General features: G+C 39.4%; 1 protein-coding gene across 5 annotated transcripts in view; it reads right to left on the reverse strand.

The window, feature by feature from the left end:
• The window catches only part of AKAP11 (A-kinase anchoring protein 11), a 65,369-nt gene that overhangs the window by 38,011 nt on the left and 6,455 nt on the right, over positions 1-20,903 (reverse strand). For all 5 annotated transcript variants that reach the window (XR_012668582.1, XM_048851236.2, XM_048851195.2 and 2 more), the window contains 3 exons: positions 10,677-10,793; positions 2,889-2,936; positions 702-836 (listed from right to left, as the gene is read on the reverse strand). Coding sequence is in view for 4 of the 5 variants with exons in the window: in XM_048851236.2 (XP_048707193.2) it covers positions 702-836; positions 2,889-2,936; positions 10,677-10,793 (300 nt within the window). In the remaining variant the exon portion in view is untranslated. The remainder of the gene's footprint in view (positions 1-701; positions 837-2,888; positions 2,937-10,676; positions 10,794-20,903) is intronic.

Raw genomic sequence — 20,903 nt, forward strand, 5'->3', positions numbered from 1 at the left:
TGTCAGGCAAGTCTGCTGATGCTCAGCCATGTTCAACACAGCCAGCTGTGGTTCACTTTGGGGACGTCTCCATTTTTTTTCCCCCTTGGGCATCCAAGACTCAGACTTTTGAATGGTGAAAAGGAAGGGAAAAAAGGCCCCACAGGGACTTGTTCCTAGCACATTTGACTACTGCATCTTTTGAAGCATTTTCCTACACAATTTGCTGTTGCCTAGTTCAGTGCTTATGGCTTCCACAGCAGAATATCTTCCTAGACTAGGAAGGAGAGAGGAAAGAACCTATGATAAAGTACCTTGCATGTCTTAATATTTCATAAATTGCAGCAGGAATGTCTTTAGTCAGTATAATATTTATACCACTATTAATAATATTAAAAATACCGTCAGACAAGGTGGGTGAGCTCTGTGTAAACTCTATGTAAGCTCGAAGGCGTGTGTCTTTCACCAACAGAAGTTTGTCCAACAAAAAATATATTACTTCACTCACCTTGTCTCTTTAATATCCTGGGACTAACACAGCTACAACACTAAAAATACCATAGCACTTATAGAACACACACAGTTTCAAAACGCATTAAAAAAGTAGCAATACCCAGCAAGGTTATTGCCAGGATTACTTTGTAACACACATCTGAAAGATGAAGAAACTGCAAAAAACATTAATATTCTGTGTAGCATATAAAAAGGATTAGGAATATTACCTGATGTTTAGGGACATTGCTGGTTTCCATGGGTTTATTTATATCCTTCAGAAAAATAACTTCATTTTCATTTAGACTGCAGAAATGGAGCGATTTCAAAACATCGGGGAGCTCTACAGAAACAGCAGCCAATCCCTAATTCAAACACAAATTCACACACTAAGCAAAAAACTAATATGTTAATGGTACGGAAACTTTTTGATCTGGAGCACTAGAAAGTTAAATAAATATAGCCAGCCTCTAAGTCTGTCAAAATCACCACTCTCTTTCCCTTCAGTTTTCCAATTATATTCCCACACCAAATTGGAATCCTGCTTTAAGGGCTAGTTTACAACAGAGTTCTAATTCAAATCTCAAGATACCGCTACCAGAAGAAATAGAATATTGCTGCCTCTCAAGACTCAGGGAAACCTTTAAAAGCACCAAGGAGAGTCTTGGGAGCAGTAAAGAGCAAGAGAACATCACAGCAGGTATGTAAACACAGAGAGGGAATATTTGCATGCAACGGTTTCCATCTGGTAATCTCCACATGCTGTATGTTCACCATTATCAGGTTTGTATCTGAGCAGAATATTTTTTAAAAATAATCAATTCAGGTTTATGTTTAACTAGGATCTTGGTCAACATGGAATTTTGTTTACCTAAAATAAATATGCCCAAAAAAATGAGTGTTTAATATTATATTGCTTACTTCTTACATAATATAAATATGGAGACATTTTTAATATTATGCTTAATCCAATATAAATTACTGAACACAGTGGGCCCAGCTTTCTCTTAGTAAACAGAATTCTTTGTGCAACCTCAAGTAGACAGTCCAAGGTTTGGACCTGTGTACTTAGAACAATATCTGTAAAGTGATTATTTTCATATCACCCTTAGCGTACTTGTCACTGAATGCTAGTCTGAGCACAATTTGACTCACAGTATTTATCCTTTTGCTTTTAAATACCAATGGACCGTTAACTAGGAAAGCCTCTATATTTAAAGACTAACACCTTCCACCATACACCTCGTGCTTTATATTAGTTGTCGAAGGGATAAGTCATTTTGAGGTTCATGACCTCATCAGCACCCTCTTTGGTGTGGTTTTCTAAGACACATCTATATTTTCCATTACAAGAAAACACACACACACACACACGCGTAAAATGTCTAAAAGGCACAAGATAAGTTTTATGGCTCCTGATTTTCTTTTACACTTTATTGCACATGCTTAAATGCAAATACTGACACCCTGAAACCAAAATAATTTAAAAATTAACCATGATGTAGTAATAAAATCAACAGCTCAGTGATACTTCTAATATTTATTTCACACCACTCTACTTCAAATTACAAGAAAATCATATTTCTCAATTATTTGTAAAACTAACTGCACAGTAGTCAAAAGTTCTACTTTGATATGACCTAGAACATGCTGGGAAGGAGGAAAGCATGAATCGCAAAGTAGTTTAATATACTATCTATACACCTGGAGAACTAGAGGAGAGAGAACTACAAAGTAGTTTAAGGGCTTGTCAACACAGAACGTGCATGTATTTTATGAAAGGTAAGTTGTTAAACAGATTTAGTTAAACTAGTACAATTGTGTGCCTGGAGTTTCTTGCGTTGTTTTAAACTTGTCTGATATCACTTTAGCTTGCACCTATCGTTTACAAGAGTGTTCACATACAAAGTAGCACTGATTTATCCTCACTTCTAAAGTTAAACCAGGCCTGAGACTAAACACACGAGAGAGGGTTAAATTCCTAATATTCTTTAAAGTTGCATGAAACAGTCATCATACTTTTGTTACGCAGTTCTTGTTTTTAAAACAAGAGTGTATATAACTCTCCCAAGAATGTCTTAAGATCTGGCCACGGGTATTTCAAAAAGCACAGACCCAAGGCTGGCACTCAAGTTAACAAAAAAAAAAGTTACACCTTTTCAGGAGATAACGGAGGTTTAAGATTTTCCAGGGTTCTATATTCCAAATGAATACAAAACACTGGAGGTCATACGAAAATAAAAAAATTTAAAACTGTTAATTACAATGTTTAAAACACACCATTAATTTTAAAAAGCATGTTCCAAGACACATTCTTGAAGTAAAATAAGTATTAGGGCTCCTGCACCAAAAACATGAAATATCTCAGTTATAATTCAAGTGCTGGAGACAAAGTCATTATCCTGTGTATATATTACCTGCATATGAGCAGCATCTGTCTCTCCAGCAAAACTTAGAAATGTGATCTGTAAAACAAGCATACAAACATTATGAAATACAGGATCCAGAAAGAGTCTCCTGGCTTTCTAATTATAGAGAAAGCTGCTTAGAACTGAAAAGTGTAATGACTCTATTTAAAGTAAAGCTTCATACTGTTCTCATCAAGATCAGAAGAAATGGCCTTGCTAGGAGAATATACATTGATTCTGTTTTGCTCCAATCATTTACGAGGAAAGCCTATCTAACAGTTTGTTTTGAATCATAAGATTAGAGGAAAAAAGTCTCATCTAATGTTTTGTTCCAAATTCTAAATAAAAATACTGTTTCAGGAAGGCTCTTGGTCAATCTCAATGGTCACTAATTCCCCAAGGAAAGAAACTCAAGTGCCTGAAAACCAGTCACAGCTGCAGGGTGTAAGCAATTGGTATCCAATATGTCCCAGTCTAGGAGTGGAAAAATCATGAGATTCCATCCTAAGATAGGTAAAAGTCAGAGTATGCACTCAGCAACCACAACGGGGATAGCTAGCCTGTAACCATGACACAATCTCAATCTTAATCCCATTTTAACATAGTTTTTTGTTTGGGGATGTACTATACAGATTTTAATACAAGTGATGCTAAAATATTTACTAAAATAAGAGTCACACATCAGTTTAATATTAAAGTTCAAAGCTGTGATACAGGCATCTATTCTGCAAAAATCCAAGATCTGCAGAATTTGATGTTATTTACCTTGGTAACCACTACTCAGACTTCAAATATATTACCACCATCTCAGATGCTACAAAATCTACATTACAAAGATTATTAAGGTTGTAAAGTCAAATAAACAAAAAAGTTAAGAAATGCCAAAATTACAGTTGAATATGCACCAGCAGGCAAAATTAAGGTTGTATAGGCATTAGGATATCTTTAATTACATGATCACATACTATTTTAGCCACAGGACCAGGCCTCATTTAGTGCACAGGACAGTGCTCATTTAATTAGCAGCTATTTAATATTTTGTTTTAGTCTCACTGTTCTATATTTACCACATATTATTATTACAAACCCTGCTGTGAAGACAGAACTATTCATTTCCTCATGGGCTCTTCTATGACATTCATCACTATAGTATCTTAGTGCTTCACAAACATTAATGAATTACACACACACACACACAGAGTAAGATGAGGGGATATAACTATCCCCATTTTACAGATGGAAAAGGAGTCTCCAGGGTAGCATTCAACTGCCTTAGCCAGGAGACCATTCTTTCTCTTCCTGCAATCCCCTGCCTCATTCACTCCATGCCTTCCAACTTCTGGAACATATGAGGCAGGAGTCCTATAGAGTAATAATGAGGACAGGAGTAAGATGAGGGGATATAACTATCCCCATTTTACAGATGGAAAAGGAGTCTCCAGGGTAGCATTCAACTGCCTTAGCCAGGAGACCATTCTTTCTCTTCCTGCAATCCCCTGCCTCATTCACTCCATGCCTTCCAACTTCTGGAACATATGAGGCAGGAGTCCTATAGACAAAGCCTCCTTCACTACACAATCTCGATTCATCCCCAGAACAGGTCCATCTTGTGCACTGAATGAGGCAAGAAAGTATGCTGTGGAAAAAAAACAGTACGTAATTTAAAGATGGCATTGTAACACATAAGCACAAGGCAGCTGAATTAAGGTTGCACAGGCAACATTAACTCTGGCATTTCTAAGTTTGGAATGCTTGATTTTGCAATCTAATATTCCCATAATGTGAGGGAGAGGGTTTTTTTTCGGGGCGGGGGGAGGTTATATAATGGGGGCGGAGGGATAGCACAGTGGTTTGAGCATTGGCCTGCTAAACCCAGGATTGTGAGTTCAATCCTTGAGGAGGCCAATTAGGGATCTGGGGCAAAAATCGGGGATTGGTTCTGCTTTGAGCAGGGGGTTGGACTAGATGACCTCCTGAGGTCCCTTCCAACCCTGATATTCTATGATTCTATGATAATTTCCTAGGTTTTTTAAAAAGCTAACTAAAAAAAGCCACCAGAGATTCCATCATGTGGCATTCATACTGGGCCCACATGGGTCATCAGCAGAGCTGGAAAATTTAGATCCACCACACAAACCTCTATTACTTGAGCTAACTTAGTAACTGATAACGGTAGTAGGTTGTGATCCTCTGTGGACCAGCATTAGAGATGAGTCACACTTTGCCAGTGGGCTTCACAGCTATTCAGTGACAGCAGAGCAATAGTGACACTCAGGAATTTGGGGTTCTATTCCAGGCTCTGGAGGGAATGTGCTTTAGGAGCCCCAGACTATTTTGCCCATCCCCCACAAGCTTAACTCCTTCTGCCTCATTCCCATCAACCTGTCCCAGACCCAGTCCTGTCTCTTCCCCACTTCAGACTCCTTGTCCTATCTCCACTCCTCAGGCTTACACCCCAATCCCAATCTCCTTGTCTAGCCAGTCCCTCCAGGCTCACTGTTCAAGTCCCAATCTCCCTCACTCCCAGTCCCTCCCACTCCCCACGCCTAGTCCTAATATCCTTGCTCAGAAAGTCCCACTTGCACTCTCTCCCACCACAACTCCCTTTACCCAGTCTCCTCGCTCAGACAGTCTGTTTACCTCTCTTGGCTATTCATCCTATCTGTCCTATCTATCCTCCATGCTATCTGCCAGTCCTATACTCCTTCTCCAGTCTCTTTGAATCATAAAACCTCAAGAAGTCATCCAGTCCAGTCCCCTGCGCTCAAGGCAGGATTAAGTATTATCTAGACCATTCCTGACAAGTGTTTTGTCTAATCTGCTCTCAAAAATCTCCAATGACAGAGATTCCACACTCTCCCTAGGCAATTTATTCCACTGTTTAACTACCCTGATGGTTAGGAAGTTTTTCCTAATGTCCAACTTAAATTGCTGGAAGGGTGGTTTTAAATCCATTGCTCCTTCAGAGGTTAACAAGAACAATTTTTCTCCCTCCTCCTTGTAACAATCTCTTATGTACTTGAAAACTTATGTCCCCCACTCAGTCTTCTCCAGACAAACCCAATTTTTTCTATCTTCCCTCAGAGGTCATGTTTTCTAGACCTTTAATCATTTGTGTTGCTCTTCTCTGCACTTTCTCCAATTTGTCCACATGCAGTGTGTTTATAATATGCAAATTTAATCTAGGAAAATATTTAAGTATTTACATAATAAACAAACTCAACCTGGATGCTGAAAGTCAAGGTATTATTTTTCTGTCACACATCACTAGTAATAAAGATGCTGAAATTGGACCTTGGTTAATAATTATGTTGATAATCAAGTCAAAAGAGAATTCAGCTCACTTTCGAATCTCACTTTCTAATAATTCTACTGGTTATGCAGTGCTAATAGGAGTTAAAGCTAATAAAAGACTGTCAGATAAGCAGACAGAATATATACAAAAAGCAGATCTGCTAAATGAGGTGCTATTTTCATAAAACATTAAAGCTGATAATGTCTCTTCAATTCAGCCAATATGCATAGATTTGTACTGCAATTTTTCTATCTCCAAAAAGAAAAGGAGTACTTGTGGCACCTTAGAGACTAACCAATTTGCCACAAGTACTCCTTTTCATTTTGCGAATACAGACGAACATGGCTGCTACTCTGAAACTTTTCTATCTCCGTTACTCACAACAGGATACTATATTTGAAGAAATCGCATTTATAAAATTCAAATAGTTTTGAATGAATGCAGTTTGGACTGAAAGGTTCTAAAGATACTAAAAAAAAGAATCCAGCACAAGTTGTTTTTTAATCAAACTTGTTCAGTTTACCTTATGTTGAAATGCAATCATACAGATTAAATTAACATTTTAATCACCCTGCTCATCAGGGAACAATAGAATGTAGGGCTGGAAATGACCTCAAGAAATCATCTAGTCGAACCCCTTACACTGAGGCAGGATTAAGAATATCTAGATCATCCCCGTCAGGTGTTTGTTCTATAAACCTCCAACGACAGGAATTCCACAACCTTCCTTGGTAACCTGTTCCAGTATTTAACTATCCTTAAAATTAAAATATTTTTCCTAATTAAAATATATATAACAAATAGAAGAAAGCAGAAGTTGATAGTAATGAATATAGATCATACAGAAGCTAAGAACTGTAGAAAACTGCTAAGGGAAGCAAAGGGACACAGGAGAACTCTAAAGCCAGCAGAGACAAGGACAATAAGGAACAAAAAGAATCCTGACAATGGCAGAATTATCAATAATAATGCAGAGAAGGCAGAAGTATTCAATAAATATTAATTTTCTGTATTTGAGGAAAAACAGATGATACAGTCTCATCATACAGTGATAACACTTTTCCCTTCTACTAGTATCTCTGGGAAATGTTAAACAGAAGTTACTAAAGTTAGACATTTTTAAATTGGCAGCTCCATATAACATGCATCCAAGAGTTTTAAAAGATCTGGCTGAGGAGCTTGCTGGAACATTAATGTTGATTTTCAATACATCTTGGAGCACTAGGGAAGCTCCAGTAGACTGGAAGGAAGCTAAATGTGCCAATTTTTTAAAAGGGTGAACAGAATGACTTGGCTGATTTTCATCAGCCTGACATCAATCCTGGGCTAGATAATGAAGCAACTGATATGGGACTCTAATAAAGAATTAAAGGAGGGTAATGTAATTAATGCAAATCAGCATGGGTTTATAGAATACAGATCCTGTCAAACTACCTTAATATCTTTTTTTGATGAGATTACAAGTTTGAGCGATATAATATACACAGTTGCCAACCTTCACGTGGTAAATAAGCACCCCAACTTCCACAATATGCCAAAAATCAAACTAATCCCATTTCAAAATAAGGCCAAAACAAGCCAACACTCTATGTGACTAGATCCCCCCAGCGTGCAGTCTGGGAGTGTGGTGGGCCCTCTGTGCACCCCTCTTTCCCCCCCTTGCCACCCATTGGAGCCGATCCAAAAAAAAAGCAACAAGCTACAAACAAGCCAAAAACTAGCCAACTAGCAAGTCACAAGTCAATTAAGCCAAAAACAGCAAATTTCTGCGCTGTTTCTGCAGGTTTGGAATTGTGATAATATACCTACTACGGACATAACATACTTTGTCTTAGTACCACACGACACTGCGATTAAAAAAATAGAATAATATAAAATTAACATGGCAAGTGTTAAATGGATTAAAAACTGTCTAACGGATAGGGTTTAAAATGTAACTGTAAGGGCAGGGATCAGTTCTTGGCCATATGCTACTTAACATTCTTATCAATGACCTGGAAGAAAACAAAATCATCATTGATGAAGTTTGCAGATGACACAAAAATTGGAGGAGTGATAAATAATGAGGACAGGACAGAGTGATCTGGATCACTTGGTAAACTGGGTGCAAATAATGTGCCAAAAGATTTCATGTCTTTGCTATTATTTTAGATTAACTAGTTAAATATTATCAAACAGCCAAACAGTTTTGGTTTCATTATCTATTAAAAAGTACATGTCATCACAGTACAATACCATAGTCATCTTATTGGAAAAGACATTATTACTTATACGGTGTTGTACCAGTGCTATGAGCATGTAAACAACACTGAATGACACACTTATTAATGAATTCTCAACACTTTTGAGATATAGCATTATTATTTTCATTTTACAGTTCATAAATTTAAGGCAGACAAGTTAAGTGATGTGACTGAAGTCACAGAGCAGCTAGATTTGGGATCAGAACTCAGGACTTCTAGATTTCCGGTTCTGTGCGCAATCCTCGAGATTATGCTTCTCAAGAAATTTATTTATCACCCACATGTGCCCATTTTATCCCAGTCCCATCAGCAGTTTAGTGTTAACTGAACATCAGTACAACACAATATCCAATTGGTTTCTAAGCAGTTTTCTAGCAGTTAACTTGCATTTTACTTCATTAGCCCAAGATACAATACAAATGCCCCATGGCTAGACTCATCTTTGAGTCAACAGCCTATTTCAGCCATTCCCAGACCCTCTGCCCTACAAATGTAACAAGTGGTTTCTTCCCTCGACCCCTTTACAAACAAACCCCACTCCCCAATACTACAAAGATCACAAACACTGTTCTCTTCTATAGCTACAGAAGCAAAATAGAAGGAGCGTCTAACTGTAAAATCATCTTGCCTCTGGGGGGACTGTGTATGAAGAGGATTTAACTAAGCTTATGTTTTTAGACTTTAATCTCTGTGAGCTAAATCTTTCCCAAATTCTGTATTTTGGGAATCAACTAATTTCCGACATTGTTTTTGAAAACTGTTCTGGGGTTTTACTTGAAGTGCAATTCTATTTTGACAAATCTATTAATTGGTTTGCGGGGTACCACATTTATTGTTTTCATGATTTAAAAAAAAAAAATCTGCTCAGTTTGCAAGTAAAAGTAGATGGCTTCTCTAACTGCCGAGTGCAAACTCACCCTGAAGCTCTGAAAATCAAGCTGGATATTTTTCTTCTCATACAGACCAGATTCTGCTATTAGTTATACCTGTGCAACTCCATGTTATTCAAATTATACCCTCATTTAAATCTGTGGAACATCTGTGTTAGAATTCACCAGGATTGCATAATATAATAGAGACAAAAATTTGGTCCTTCAATTAAAGGACTTTAACAACTCTGTTGATAATACATGAGCCGGAAGAGAATCCAGCTCCAACTCTCATCGCTGTATTACCCCTACAGAAACAGGCGTAAACTTACATGGTCAGTAATGTCAGCAGATAGGACTATGAACACAGATCTACTGACCAAGAATATGCCATTTTTACAAAAAGTCACTTTTCAGATGAGAACTAATCTCTACGATGAATCCAATGTTTTCTCTGTTTTGGTTACAGGCAAATTTAAATTTCATGAAGGCTGATATCATCCCTAATATGTCCTGCAAGATCTTGACAATGAGGTTACTCTCTTGTATCTTAGTAGATTTTGTTAAATACTCAGAAATCCCACCATTTATATCCTGAGAAATTTAAAACCAAACTGGACAAAGTCCTTACAAGTGTACTGTAAGGAGTATCTTCCACTTTCAGGGCCAATCACAGTATCACAAAAACACAACCTGTTCAAATGCATTCATGGTCTGATCTTTAATTACACAGTTTAATACTTTGTATACTGTATTAACCATGACAGAATGCAGACTGAAATACTTTTTAACGTAAAGAAAATTTACTGTATTTTACAATAAAATAATCAGGACAACTTAAAGTTATATTGAAGTTAAAAAAGTCAACAATGTTTTAATCTATTTGATTTCTAAATAACATAATTTAGTTGTCTTAGTTAAAGAAATGAAACCGTATAATTTAAATTAACCTGGCCAGTTTAAAAAGTGTTTGTGACCAAACATAATTTTTGTTTTTACTAGAAGTGGTTAATCTGCAGAAAGCTGCATTACATTTCTTTGAAATATCTGATGATTGGTCCTCATTAAGTTAATTCATAGTAGTATATGTAAACAAAGCCAGGACATCACAATCCATTTTTGGATTAAATTAGTTATTGCATCATTCTTTTCTTAGACTTTAGACCACATGATATTTCTCAAAAAGTGGAAATGTTTACTCTTTTGGTCAACTCCGCCATTCTTCACTCTTCTGGTGAACCTAAAACTAATTAATTAGGTATGAGGGTAGTTGCAGTTCACAGTCATGTTCTAATGCACATTATACAATCCTGCAGCTTCTGATTCTGTTGTGAACTAAAAGCATCCTTCATATTTATAAAACAGGGTAAGTAGACATGCCATGTCAAACCTCAATAAAATTGTCCTGTTCCTCCTGCTTTAAAGATTCTTCAGTGGACACGTTACATAATTCTTTTCTGCTCTGTAGCAATGATTTCACAGAGCGTAGTACACCATCAGTGAAATCCTGAAAGGTAATGGAGAAACACATAAATCTACAGCAAATTAAAAAGTTGAGCAGAATTTTAAATGCAGGGTATTTTTTCCACAAACATACAACTGTTTCCTGAACGTTGTTTCAAACTATTGTGTGTACAGGCCACCAGCCATCAGCTCCAATATTTAAATGCTGATTATGATTATGGGGGATCATGCAGTTTTCAAACTGCCAACAGACCTACGCTTCTCTCCAATCAAAAGAATACCCCAATGCAAAAAAAGCCACAATCTTTCCAAAAATGCCAAGTCCTAGCTGAAAAGGCCTATAGCAACAGCAGAGAGAAAACTGCTTGCCATTAATTAGTTCAAGCAATACCTGGACTCTTAGGATGAGCAGGGAATAAAGACCCAGACAGATACAAAGAAAGGTCCCCTATACCACTCTGTACCTGCAAATGAAACCTGTACACTTTTCTTTTGCATAGGCAACAATTTAAAATTGTTCTTTCTACGGTAAAACAAAAAACAAAATAATGAGGAGGCTTCAGCAGTTAACAAGTAATATATTCACTCGGTCTCCCACGTAGCCACTGAAAGAATGATGAAAGAACAGGGTTCACTGCATGCATTTCTTGGTGCAAATATTTAACAGGAGACACACACATGAATAGAAGACCATTACAGACAGATGTTTGTGAAATAGGTACTTAAACATCAGTAGAATCTGACAATTCTGTAATTAAGACAAAGAACAAAAGAATCAAAAACTTGTTTATTATACCTGGAATTTAAAATCTATAGGAAAAAAAGGTTGGTAATACCGAACAAAAAGATAAACAAAACTGCTTGGCTCCTCAGGTCAGGAAAAAAAAACTTGGTGCCATCTCATTTTACTGCAAGAAAGTACTTTGGAGAAGGCCACCAGTTTGAAAAAAAACTTAGGTCTCCTTTATTTCTGTAAGAAATGCTAAGGTAACTCCTGAAACAGAGAACTGCAGTTAAGCAGTCATTAGAAAACATGTCTGCAAAACTAGCCAGCCAGATCTAACGGTGGTGCAAAAAATGAAGTAAATGAAAAAATGAGTTGAACCTACTAACATTGAAGTACAACATTAACAACAAAGTTACCTAAATCCTGAACAGCTTCTGAAAGATCAGCAAAAGTAGCAGAGACACTAATTTAATCAGGGAATGTTTGAGCTGCCGACATACCATCAGGAAAAAATAATCACTTTATGGTAAAATTATGTCTTATGTCTTACAATTTAATCTTAAATATGGCTGCAGAAAAGTGGTATAACATGCCACTCCATAAGATGCCTGATAATTCCAGAGTGGGCAGCACAATTATCTTTGTACTCTCTGACACTGGAGATTGAGGTAGCATCTTTCCTTGTCAGACAAAAGGAAAATGTAAGCCTAAATTAAGGATTCTTAAAACTGTTCAAGTTGTGGAACACATTTTGGTAGAGTGATCGTCTCCTGGATCACTTGCCCTCTCACTGAAGATTGTACAACATCCCAACAACTAAAACAGTTATTTACACAGAAAGGTAACAGTAAGCAAGTGAAATATTTTAAAACGAAATTAATTCTGTAAATGTTTTGGCCATGTGATAAAAATTAGTCATAGTGTCTTATTTTGCTATTCATTTAATATTCCTACTCCTATTTAATCTTCCTACTCCATCCTGCTATCCCCACATGCTGTTCAGTTGCAATTTCCTCCCACATCCTGTCCACCTTCTTGGTCTCTTCATTTCCCCTGCTCCCATGCACATGTTGGCTGGTTCCCGTCTCCCTGGACATTCCTCACCTATGGTTAGCTCCAGTCCCAATAACAGCTTATAGTTTCTCTCCTAAAAATGTTGGTGGTGGCTAGTAGTCATTTAGCGAAGAAAACTAGGCTGGCCTCATCTCCAGTTTCTACATTAACTAGTCAATAAGAAGCAGTTGGAAACCTGGAAAGCCAACACCATGTGATCTGACAATTCTTTGCAGATCACCAGTGGTCCACAGTTTGAAAACTACTTAGGATGGTTCCCAGCTATTATTCTTCCTAAATTGCCTATTACATTACACAGTGGATCTCAACTTTCTCATGCTGGGATCACTTTCCCTTATTTAGCAATATGGGAATGGCAGGGTGGTCACAGTCCTCAGGCTTAGGTAAGTAACCGTTTTTTTCCTAAGTAGTAACTTGTTCTTCAAGATGCATTGTGCACATATATTCTACTGCAAGTGTATGTGCACCCAATGCACTCAAGTCAGAGACTTTTGTTCTCAGAACCACTATGTGGCACATGACCCTCTGCTCTCCTCAGGCTCTCAGACGAGGACATAAAAGGAGTGTATCATACGCCTCCCTCTCCTTTCCTTCACTTCACTGTATGCAATGTCCAAAGTATTGGGGAAGACAGGATGATTGTGAAACACATCTCAAAGAACAACAGTTACTGCACAGGTATATAACCATTTTTTCTCCATCGAACAACTGTGCGCATACACACTTCACTGCAGAGGACTCGTTAGCAGTTCACTTACAGGTAGGGGGACTTCGGATTATCTGAACAGAGATTGTAACACTGATTTCCCAAACCTGGCATTGTCATGGGAGGCTTGAGTGATGGCATAATGGCTGGACAAAGTATGTACAGACCCCCGTGTTGCTGCTTTGCAGATATCAGCTAGAGGGATATTGCTCAGAAAGACTGATGAAGTGGACTGAGCCCGGTGGAGTGAGCCATTATTCTTGGTGGAGGAGAGACTTTTGAAGCTCTGCTATGGTCTTCCTTACAGTCAGAAATCCAATGTGAGATTCACTGAGCAGACACTGACTGATCCTTAACTCTCTCTGTATAGACTATAAAAAGCCTTGGAGAGATTCTGAAGGACCTAGTGCATTCCAGGTACAATGCCAAAGCTCTACAAACATCCTAGGTATGAAATCTTTCTGCAGCTCAGGAAGAATGAGATTTTGCAGAAAACATCAGGAGATGAAGGGTTTGGTTCAGATAGAAAGCTAACTTTACCTTAGGAATGACCTGAAGGCATGGCTTAAGGAAAACCTTGTTAGCCAGGAGAGCCTGAAGTTCTGCAACCCTCTTTGTGGAAGTGATTGTCACCAGAAAAGCTGTCTTCATAGTCAATAAAGATAGTCAGGTTGTAGCCATAGATTCAAAGAGAGAGTGGGGCAGGGGGAGGAAGGGGGTCCTTACAGTTTGCAGAGGACTAGATTGAGATCTGATACAGGATCACACACAGGAGGGTAAATGTTGAATAGACCTTTCAAGAATTGGGAAGCAAGATGGTTGGAGAAAATTGAAAATCCTTCTATTGATAGAGGCAGTGCAGAAACTGAAACTAATAGACTCTGACAGAACTAACTGAAAGGTCTAATGACTTCAGCTGCATCAGACAGTCCAGCATGTGTGTCATCTCTGTGGGATGGGGCAAAAACTGTTGAGACTGCACTCAAACTGAAAATCTCTTCCACTATGCTCCATATGAGGCTCTAGTGAATTCTTTTCTGCTGCTTACCAAGATGATCTGAACCTGTCCGGACCACAATTTCTCATGAGAATTTGACCATAGTTAAGCTATAAAATTTCTTAAATAAATGTATATTAAAGTGTATACTCCTAGGTAGCAAAAAAAAATGTGCCAAACCTAGTGTTAAGGCTCTATTTAGTTGTAAATCATCATGTTTTAATGGTTATATCAACTAATGAGAATGCACCTTTCTTTAGAAAACAACTGAGGTACAAATGGAAAAGCTGATTGAACTCAATGATTTAAACTGTCATGATTTAAATCAATCTACCCCACAGAGACTGTCCATGCCATGAGGTGGAGACATTGGTGGTTGGGATGTAGAGACTTACCCTGGTTCTGAGACAGGAGATCCTCGACTAGGGGCAATGTTATTGGCAACCAGACAGAGAGATAATACCAATGCTGCCTTGACCATGATGGTGTGACAAGGATTAAATGTTGCTTTGTCTCTTTTCAGTTTCTGAGTAACCTTGGAATGAGAGGAACTGCCAGGAAAGCATAGAAACAATGACTGGACCCAGAGAGAAGGAAGGTATCTCTGACTGAGCCGGGTTGCAGACCCTTCTGGAACAAAATCTCCTGCACCTGTTGTTCAGGTTGGTTGCGAACAAGTCTATTATTAGATACTCCTGTAGTGGAAACCGCTAATACGAATGGTCAGTCAGAAACCAAGCACTCTTATGCCTATCTGTGACAGGGATAACAGCCCTGCACACAGCAAGCTACTTAAATCCTGAGGATTTTTTTTTTTTAATAATAAATTCTCCTGGTAACTATTAAAAATACTTTCTAAACTAACTAACTGTATACACTAAAAGAGTTCTGAAAAGCTGGCTAAATGAAGCAAATGCTATGGGGAGCTCCAGCTGTCACCATAGGTGGTGAGAAAGAACTGAGAAGGAAGCGGCAGACATGACCCTTTTATGCCCTCATCTGATAAAACAAAGAGAAGAGGGCTGCATGTGCCACCTAGTTGTACTTCTGGGGGGAAAAGTCTCCAACTCAAGTGCACTGGGCATACTTACACCTGCAGTAGAATGTATACGTGCACAACCACTTGAAGGAGAACTCAGGTTTCAGGTAGAAGTAAAGCATCTTCATCCACAAGTCAGGAGCAGGATTTGTTCTTAATAGCAACCAATGCATATAACTCCAATTCCTAGTTATGTTATGGCCCAAAACATGAGTATTCTCAAAGCTGCACTTGCTAGTTCTGCCTATTCCTCCCACACAGACAACCAGATATCTGTGAGATGTTTGGTGAAGAGTCCTAGTTTCAGCAACTGATCAACAAAGGCTTCACTCGTATTAGTTATACTGAGGATGTTCATATTTCACCCTGAGAACCATTTGGAGCAAACCAGTGCTGACCAGTGAAGTACTGTATTCAGCAAGGAAAAACTGTATTCAGCAAGGAAAATCCTTGTCACTTCTTTTCCTAGCTTAAAGCAGCAATGCAAAACTTTGCCGCATCCTCTCAGGAGACCGTAAAACAGGAAATCCACATGTAAAAATGCTTCCCACTCATACTGAACAAATGTTAAAAAGTGAACAAAAGCCATCTGTACTTTCATCACATTGTAGTACCTCTTCTAAAAAGCTGTTCCCGAAGATCTGTAGTCATGTCATGAATTTATCAGGTGATTGTCACTGTAGAGGGGAACTGATTTAACTGACTAGCTGCAGCAGATACCAACCATAATAAAAACTAACAAAATCAGACACATTTACAATTATATTAGGCTTATGAGTTTCACTATTTGCAGACACACCAAATATGATGATTGGAGTGCTTTCATGTTTACAGTGTTGCCCCTTAATTAAACAATCTTCCGATCTAGGAAACTCTTAAGCTTTCACTTGAATTCAATGAGTTTCTTTTGTAAAGATGGCTGCTTGGGTTCCAAATGATACAGCACTCCCGTGGCCACATCCATGCACTCGAATCCTTTGGCAGATAATTAAAAACTCCTTTGAAGTATCACAGTAGTTGATAAAAATTCTCTTACGTCTTTTGGTCTGAGTCTGCAGAAAAGGAAAGCCAGACTGCAAGGAGGGGTTCAATAAGAGAGGAAAGAGAGGGTGGATCATGATCACCATGCTGGCTAGCTCCATGTAACAAAGCAAGGAGCATGCACTATAATCCAATTAACTGTCCTTTTGGGGAAATGTGGAGGACAAGAGGGAGCTGTAGTCAGATCCCAGCAGGCTTAGGAGACAGAAAACAATTTGATGGGTTCCTGGCTGCATGAAAATATAGAATTCCATGGTTTTAAAAAACAAACAAACAAAAAAAAACAACAGAATTTCACGACATGTCTGAAGTGCTAAATTCAATGATGCATAATCGCAGAGTCCACAGGACCCTGACTGAGCTAAGCATAACAATTCATACCTCTCAGACCTATTGATTCAGGCAGGAATCACTGCATTGGTTCACAATCTGTTCACATTTTCAAGGATCTCTCTACAACCATAAGGGCTAGAATTCTAGTAAAAGGACAATAAAGGAACGGTAGCCAAAGCCCCCTAAAACTCACTGGACATCTAACTTGAGAACTGCAACAAGTAAGTTAATATAGTTCAACAACCCTTTCTAAACTACCAGTTTCTCATAAAGCAATACATATTCTGGAACATAAATTCAGTTTTAAAACTTATTAAAAAATTTACAACAGAATACAAACACAACCATGCCTTGTATCTCAATAAAAGCATCAAGCTCTTTGGGGGCAGGGACTGGCTTTTTGTTCTGTTTCTACAGCTCCTAACACAATGTGTTCCTGGTCTATGACTAGGGTTCCTAGATGGTACGATAATACAAATACAAAATGAAAGGTCTCCAGTGATAGTTCATGTCATTTCAGAACATCGGGTGCAGCAAAACTCAAACTTCGGAAAACCAGGAAACTCACTGAAGGTATATGCTTGTGTAACCTTGCCATTCCCCCCTCCCCACCACCGCCAGCAATAGCCACTGGCAATTATCCACAAGCACAGCAACTTCATTCAGTGTGTGAGTTGTAGCTGTACTGAATGGTTTGAATGTTGGAGACTGTAGGTGGGGCATGTTGGTTGAGGTGTATTTGTGAGCAAAGCAAACAGACATTAGTTTGAAGAAAGAAAAGGAGGACTTGTGGTACCTTAGAGACTAAAAAGTTTATTTGAGCATAAGCTTTCTTGAGCTACAGCTCACTTCATCGGATGCATTCAGTGGAAAATACAGTGGAGAGATTTATATACACAGAGAACATGAAACAATGGGTGTTACCATACACACTGTAATGAGAGTGATCAGGTAAGGTGAGCTATTACCAGCAGGAGAGCAGGGGGGAAAAACCTTTTGTAGTGATAACCAAGGTGGGCCATTTCCAGCAGTTGACAAGAACGTCTAAGGAACGGGGGGTAGAGGGGGGGATAAACATGGGGAAATAGTTTTACTTTGTGTAATGACCCATCCACTTCCAGTCTTTATTCAAGCCTAAGTTAATTGTATCTAGTTTGCAAATTAATTCCAATTCAGCAGTCTCTCGTTGGAGTCTGTTTCTGAAGTTTTTTTGTTGAAGAATTGCCACTTTTAGGTTTGTAATCAAGTGACCAAAGAGATTGAAGTGTTCTCCGACTAGTTTTTGAATGTTATAATTCTTGACGTCTGATTTGTGTCCATTTATTCTTTTACGTAGAGACTGTCCAGTCTGGCCAAAGTACACTATCACGGAGACAAGGCGGGTGAGGTAATATCTTTTATTGGACCAACTTCTGTTGGTGAAAGAGACAAACTTTCGACAAGCTTCAGTGAGCTCTGTGTAGCTCAAAAACTTGTCTCTCACCAACCAAAGTTGGTCCAATAAAAGATATTCCATCACCTTAACTCTCTAATATCCTGGGACCAGCACAGGTACAACACTGCAAATCACATTATACAATCCTCTGCCCATCGGTGGGATATCTAATTGACTGCACTTCAGAGGTACATAAGACCCTGTATTGTTTCTCTTCCCTTGTTGTGTTATTTTCTACCCCTACTACTCCTATCCTCTCTCTCACTCTCTTGGCTTTTCATCAAATCCTGAAGTCAACTATGCTGTATTCATCCAAGCTTCCCTTGTCTAAGAAGAAAAGATATAATCAGATGACATCCCTGACCAGACTGTAAACCAAGGTCCAAGCAGCAAGTGTCGCAGTTGACTTGCCAGCCAAAGCACCAGCTCGTAACTAACCAGTGATCCAGTGTTCCAAAAACATCCAAAAAAACCTGTATTTCACACCTCTTTTCTGTCCTGTCTCTCCATCTTGTCTGTCTGTCTAGAACAGAATAAGTAAATGTCCTCTACACATCAGGACAGAATAAAAATACACTTTCCTTTTTCATCAAAGAAAGGTTGCGCTGAAAATAAGACTCTCATATTTTGCCTCCAAAAAGAGAGAAATTAAAGATTTTGACTAACTTTGTTTTGCATAATCACTCAACCACAGTTTCAATATAAATGCCTGTTTTAATTTCTTGTTCTCTCTTATGTTTAATCAATAAACTTTTAATTTGAACTAATGCTTTTGGGTGTTTGCCGCATAGAGTAAAACCAAGGCCTCTGTTTAACTTACTGATCTGTTTAATGTTGACAGTCAAAGAGTTTACAAACAGCTTTAATTCTTTAGGCCTTTGAGATCAGTATCAATACAACAGCTTCCCTCCCAGTGGGGCAGGGCTAACCCCAGATCCCGGCACTCACAAAAGGAGGCAGAGAGTGGGGCTCAGACACCCCATGTGACAAGAGACCCCCCCAGATCCCAGCTCACATGAGATGGGGAAAGGAGAGGGGCTCAGACCCATCCACAAAGAGAAGCCCTCCAGAACCTGGCTCATATGAGGGGGCACATGGAAAGAGGTCACATCCCCATAGATAGGCAAGGGATCCCTCAGATCTTGCCACAGACACCTGGAGGGAAGAGAGGGATGTTCCTACCCCCAAAGAAGCAATGCCTCCCCCATATCCCAGGTCACATGAGGGGGGCAGGAAGAGGGGTCTAGACCCTCCTAGATGGACAGGGACCCCCAAGACCATGGCACACACAGAGAGGAGCAGGGAATGAGGTTCAGACACCTCTGGGGGCAGGAACCCTGGATCTCAGCTCACATGGGGAGTGGAGAGAAAGGGGCTCAGACCTTCCCCCGACCCACCCCCAATCCTGACAAGCACAGAGAGAAGGGGAGAATTTGGGGCTGACAGGCTTTCCAACCCCTCTCATGTCCCCTACCACCGATCCCCATTTATCCCCCTCACCCTGATGCAGCCCTAAATCCTTCTCACACATTACCTCCACAACATAAAATGCCTTTATCCTGCCAGTAAGCATTCATATTATAAAAATATTTAGATTATATTTATTTACAAAATAAAAACAAAGCCCTAACAGAGACAGAATTTAGTGATATGCCGCCAAACCTTTTAAACATTCCTGCCCAAGGTGCGACTAGAACGGACGTTGCTTGGGGTGGGTCAGGTTCAAAGGACTATTGTATATTCCCTTGAACATCCAGCTTGTGTGCAGTTTTGAAGGCGAACAATTCTGTTAACTCTTCTGTCCACACAATCCAGTAGGCATGCAAAGACGTTTGTCAAAATTTGAATTTGACTTTCCCCAAAGGGCTGGTCGATGCCATGCACTCTGTTGGGGGGTAACTGAGTATGTGAAATTGTGATGCAATGATCTGAGCCCTGGGTTGATCTCTATCTGTGAGCAAAAACAGGCTGCTAGAATCTGTCAACTTTAAGAAAAGCTGTTTTTTTCAGGAGCTGTATTTTGGGAACTTGTTGATCAGAACCCTGCACCACCATGAGGCACACCAAATTTCAAGGCTATTTGAGTAACTGTAGATTTTAGAGCACTAAGAAAAATCTAGCTTTAAACAGAAACAAAATCATTGAGAAAAGACTTCCGATATTCCCCAGTCTAAAATGACTTATTTCAAAAAAGCATATAAGATTATTAAAGCTGCTAAACATCATACCCTAAATGAAACAACAAAACAACAACAACAGTTATAAATACCCTCCATAACAAATGGAGGACAGATTTTATTTTTCACCAAAAGCACTGCCCAGCAGAAGTTCACGTGAACTTGAGCATAAGCCAGTCAAGAACCTGGGGTGGAATTAATTTTTGTAGATACACCTCTACCCTGATATAACGCAACCCGATATAACGCGGATTCACATACAACGCAATAAAGCTCCGACACGCTGCTCTGAGCAGAGTGTTAAGGGTGCTGGGCCGGGCCCGAGGGGTTGGATAAGGGGCAGAGGGTCTCGGGGGCAGTCAGGGGCTCCCCCGCCCAGGGTCTGGGAGAGGGCACTTTTGGGGGCCATGCAATCCCAGTGTGGCCCGGGAGATTAGCAGGGGGCTTGGAGCAGCCTGCTCTGCTTCCCTCACCCCAGCCCCAGTCGTGTCACTCTGGGGAGGAGGCTTTGGGGAAGGGATCCCCCGCCGCACTCACCGGCAGAAGCAGAGCAGCCCGGCTCCAGCCCACTCCACTCCGCCAGCTCCCAGCCGCGCTCTGCTTCCCGCTGCAGGTGAGTGCGGG

Source organism: Caretta caretta, chromosome 1, assembly GCF_965140235.1.
Source record: "Caretta caretta isolate rCarCar2 chromosome 1, rCarCar1.hap1, whole genome shotgun sequence".
NCBI classification, from domain to species: Eukaryota; Metazoa; Chordata; order Testudines; family Cheloniidae; genus Caretta; species Caretta caretta.